This window comes from Malus sylvestris, chromosome 9, assembly GCF_916048215.2.
Source record: "Malus sylvestris chromosome 9, drMalSylv7.2, whole genome shotgun sequence".
Lineage (NCBI taxonomy): Eukaryota > Viridiplantae > Streptophyta > Magnoliopsida > Rosales > Rosaceae > Malus > Malus sylvestris.
This window is the reverse complement of record NC_062268.1, coordinates 496,861-501,550: the sequence shown is the minus strand read 5'-3', so window position 1 is coordinate 501,550 and position 4,690 is coordinate 496,861. Positions and strand designations below refer to the sequence as shown.

Here is a 4,690-nt window from a genome sequence, read left to right as displayed (position 1 = left end):
TCAGACTTTGCTCAACAAAACTACATCATCATCACCATTCAGATCATGGAAGTATTTAAGTAGGAGAACAACTTATACATGTGTATTCTGTCTCTCGTTGGAAATGTTTTTAAAATGAATTAAAGTGTTTTTGTTCAAATTATTTTTTAATTTTAAAATTACTTGAAGTATTTTCAGCAAGAAGCATAAAATAGTACATTTTGTAAAAAGCACTTCAAATATTTTTCCACAGTCATTTACATCTTGACTAATGGATGATTCCAAAAGTGTTTTCAGTAATTTTATAAACACTTTCAAATGAGCTCTTCATTTCTCTAAGTGTTTTGATTTAGTGTTGTTAAATAGAGAGAAGTTTAAACAATATTATATCATGCTGCTTCGTGACATTAAACTCGTCCATCATGAGAGAGAGGGGAAGTGCATGCCAAATAAAGAAAACGGTAATGTTAAGAAAACTAAATTTGTAAACTAAATGATATGGAAGTTAATGATTTAATTATTATTTAAGCATTAATAAACATGTTCATTTTATTGATGACACATTATTAAGTTTATAAGATTTATTCACAAATGCATTACCCCAAAATAAAATATTTGGTCAAATAGTTGCATGCCGACCTAATATACCATAAAGTTTCTTCTTCGTGCTGCTCCGGACCCATAAAATGCTTTCCATAAAGATATTAAATTCATAATTAACTGTGTTTACGTTTTACTAATTTAAAACAAGCGTGAACTTCACTAGTGTTTCTTTTTAAGTTTAAAGCGAAACCCTAAACTTGTGTATATGGAGCCGAATTCAGTGTGTTCATACACTACTATGTGATACACACATATACTACACTTTGAGCGGATTACAATAGCATCGACAAGTTCGAATAAAATTATTTGAACCATGTTATTGATCACTTTACCTACTCTCACATTTTAATAAAAGTGAGGCTTATTCCTTTGGAACCTTTTTTTTTTTTTTTTGTTATAAATGCTCATTCCTCATTTGGGATATTTCTGGGCACTCCGGCCTGTTTTTTCTCTGCATGTTCCTCTCTAAATGGTAAACTGATCATAAATTACCAGTCTGAATAATGAATCAGCTGCTAGCTGATAACAGAGAAGAAGATAAACGTTGCGACAAAATCCCAAAAAGCTGAGGATTTCATCACGCGACCTTTAAATTCATCCCTGCCAAATGCCACACAACGATACAACTTTTGTATTTACCATAAACAATTAGACCGAACACAACTTTTGTACGATTGAATCTAATATTCTTTATTGGTTTTCCCCCTTTCCCACTTAAAAAAGAATTAGATTCCCGAGAGTCAAAGTTTACTCCTCCACCGTCCACCCCCGGCCGTCCGATGAATTGTACATTACCATCCCACGGCCACAATTTTTTATACAATGAAGTATGTTTTTAATATGCACCAGTATATAGTACACAATACAAATCTTTTGATGTTAGTTTATCAGCAATAAGCTATATATATTGGCCATTTACAACATCTATTCATGCAATGCAAACTATGCACGTATACTGGAGCATAGGAGATTTTTTTATGGTATGAGTCCCTTGATTTGTTTGTTGAAAGTTTAAACTTTAAACCGTTGGATTCCTTTGAGTTTTGGCCATATAGTCATATAGATAGTACGTACGTTGAGTGGAGGGACATTCATGCCTGTTGTGTCATTTCAATCCTTTAAGCCCTTGACAAAAAAAAAAGTGTAGTGCAGAAGCCTATATGTGTTTGTGTGTGCACATATACAAATATATATATATATATATATATATATATATATATATATATCGAAGTGTTTACAGTCCAGGCTCTTTCATAAAATAAAGGAAGTCCAGGTATTCACGGGCTGCATGTATATATACGTGGGTGTATACATGATGCATGTAAACAATATTTACAGATATACGTTGGTATGGCGTATGCGTGAAGACAGAAAAGGGAAGAGGGTAGAAAATTAAATAAGAGGCAGACAAGTGACGAAGCAGAATCGAATAATATCAAGTTCTTTTTCTTCGCCCAGCTCCTGCTCCCGCTGGGACTTTTATTAGGCCATGCATATCCTTCGCGCCCAGGACATACCCTTAATTGCTTGCCTCTGTGCCTGTGCACTGCACTGCATCACCTCTTCACTCTTCAGTCTGCCGAGAGCTAGCGACCCCAAAAAACTAAACTACAAGCAGAAAACCCTACTTTTTCCCGCCAAGCCTGTACGGACTTCATCTCTCTCTCTCTCTCTGGGTTTTGTTTGGCTTGGTTTGGCTCTCTCCTTTATCTGTAATATTAATTAGAAGTACTATTACTGGAAATTGATCAGTGAGATTCAGGAAATGTTATATATATGAAACCCTAAATAATGAAAAAGCTACTGCCACACATTGGACATGCTGCATACATGTCTAAGCATGCGCGCTGTGAGCCATGGAGCCAAGCATGCATGTTCCCCCACCTATTGCTACATTTATTCATTACAAATCATTCAAAGCCAATAAAGCTAACAAAACATTATTAGTAATTTAGTATAGTAGTACTATACTCGTTAATTAATAAGCCACTTAATTTGATTTATCCCTCTTATTTTGTCAAATCGAATCAATTGAAGTAGATTAATAAACAAAAATTAATAAGAGTGTGTGTGAGGTAAAAAGGATGTGCATGTGAATAGCACTACACTATAACTTTATCCTAGTATCCCCTTTTTGAATTAACGTAGACTTCAACTTAATGCTTCCCATAGATAAGATTTTGATACATGCGATAGTCTACGCTAAATTCATCTAAATGACATAGAGGAAGAGTCTAATTTTGTTAAGAAGAATAGTATATTGTTGTAGCCAACTTAACTAAACTTATTAAGTTTGAAAATTAATAAGATTATATTCTAGAGAAAGATTAATAGGCACATATCTATTAGTATTAAGTGAAAAAGATGAACTCAAAGGATAAAACGTATAAAATAGTATAAAATAACTAGTAATGAATATGAATCCCCATCCCCCGACATGCAATATAGAAGAACAAGATAATATATATACCAGATTTTGTATATATGGAAGAATTTGTTTTCGATAAGACAGAAATTAAAAAGCGTACTAATCCATTATATACAATAATACATCATGGAGCTTGAGAATATTCATCTAATCCTAATTTAGCTCTGCCGGGGTCTACAAAATTCGATCTAATCCAAAATTACAATTTTCCAACGGTATCAATAGAATTTTGTTTTCTTAATTAGAATAGCATTCCGAGGGTAAATTTTTCGTCAACAGAAGGAACAAAGGTTTGTGATCAGCACGTTCTTGCTTTTTTTAATTTTATAAATTTGATAATTAATCGGATGGCGTAGGGCCGACAACAAGGACGGACGCAGCCGTCTATTGCCCAACTCTCTCCTGAAAAAGCCTGACCTTCATGTCTCCTCTCCTCTCTATATTATAAGCTCTCTTGTTTGTATTATTATTCTCCATTAATTTCAAAATTTATTCAAATTAATATAAGAAAATCTGACTTTTTAATTATAAATATTATTGCAGAATTAAAGAAAACTTGCATGCGCTGACGACTACAATATTAGATTTAGACCCACTATTTTTATCTTTATTCCAAGAATACCCATTAAATAAATAAAATATAACGGAAGGAAAAAAATACCCTTCAAAGTTGAACCAACAGGCCTATAAATACAGACCCTCTTCTCCTCCATTCCTCACCAAAATCTCACATACTCGTATTACTGCTCCTCTGAACTCCCAAGTACTTAACCAGAAAGCCGCTTTTCTAGTCAGATATCTATACATTCCTTCGCTTCACTTCAACCTGAACCCTAACCTCCTCAACAATTTAAGCTAGCACAATGCACTACCAGACCGAGTCATGGGGCTCCTGCATGCCCACAAGAACCTCCATGGGCATAGAGGACCCTCTGGAGCGCATAGAGCGGATGGCGTCGGAGAGCGCGGTGGTGATATTCAGTATAAGCAGCTGCTGCATGTGCCACGCCATCAAGCGCCTCTTCTGCGGCATGGGCGTCAACCCCACTGTGTACGAGCTGGACGAGGACCCCAGAGGTAAGGACTTGGAGAGGGCGTTGATGAGGCTGCTGGGGACCTCCTCCGCCGTCCCCGTCGTCTTCATCGGTGGCAAACTCGTCGGCGCAATGGACAGAGTCATGGCCTCTCATATCAACGGCACTCTTGTTCCTCTTCTCAAAGAGGCCGGGGCTCTCTGGCTCTGAGATTTGTTCGTTCTCTTCTGTCTTGAGATAGTTTTTGTTGTACGAAAGAAGGGAAAACAAAATCATGATTTGTACTGCTACTTAATTAATTACATAAGGGCAGGCAGGCGGAGGAAGAGGAGTGGCTTTTGTGAGTCCACCTCCGTTTTGGACACACTAATTAATCACTAATGTCACTTAATTAGCTAGTTAATTGTTCATCTGGGTTTCCTTTATCTTTTCTCGAGGGTGTTGGACTGTCTTCAGGCTTTTACTGTGAAGAGATTTTTCAGTGTGACCGATACACGGGGTGGTACACCACGTATCACTATACAATAATACAAATTGTAAGATATGTATGCTAAAAAGTTAATAACTTAAAAAATAAAATTTTCCATCACTCCTATTAAAACACGTGGTGTACCGTCACAACTAAAAATTTCTCTTTACTGTGGGC

General features: G+C 36.0%; 1 protein-coding gene across 1 annotated transcript; it reads left to right on the top strand.

Moving 5' to 3' along the window:
* Positions 1 to 3,717: 3,717 nt before the first annotated feature.
* Positions 3,718 to 4,469, top strand: LOC126634385 (glutaredoxin-C5-like). The gene has a single exon (XM_050304894.1). It carries the CDS (start codon positions 3,874 to 3,876, stop codon positions 4,252 to 4,254), a length of 381 nt encoding a protein of 126 aa, XP_050160851.1. The 5' UTR covers positions 3,718 to 3,873; the 3' UTR covers positions 4,255 to 4,469.
* Positions 4,470 to 4,690: the final 221 nt, after the last annotated feature.

Coding starts and splice junctions, on each gene's coding strand:
- LOC126634385 (XM_050304894.1), top strand. CDS start 3,874: ATGCACTACCAGACCGAGTCATGGGGCTCCTGCATGCCCACAAGAACC.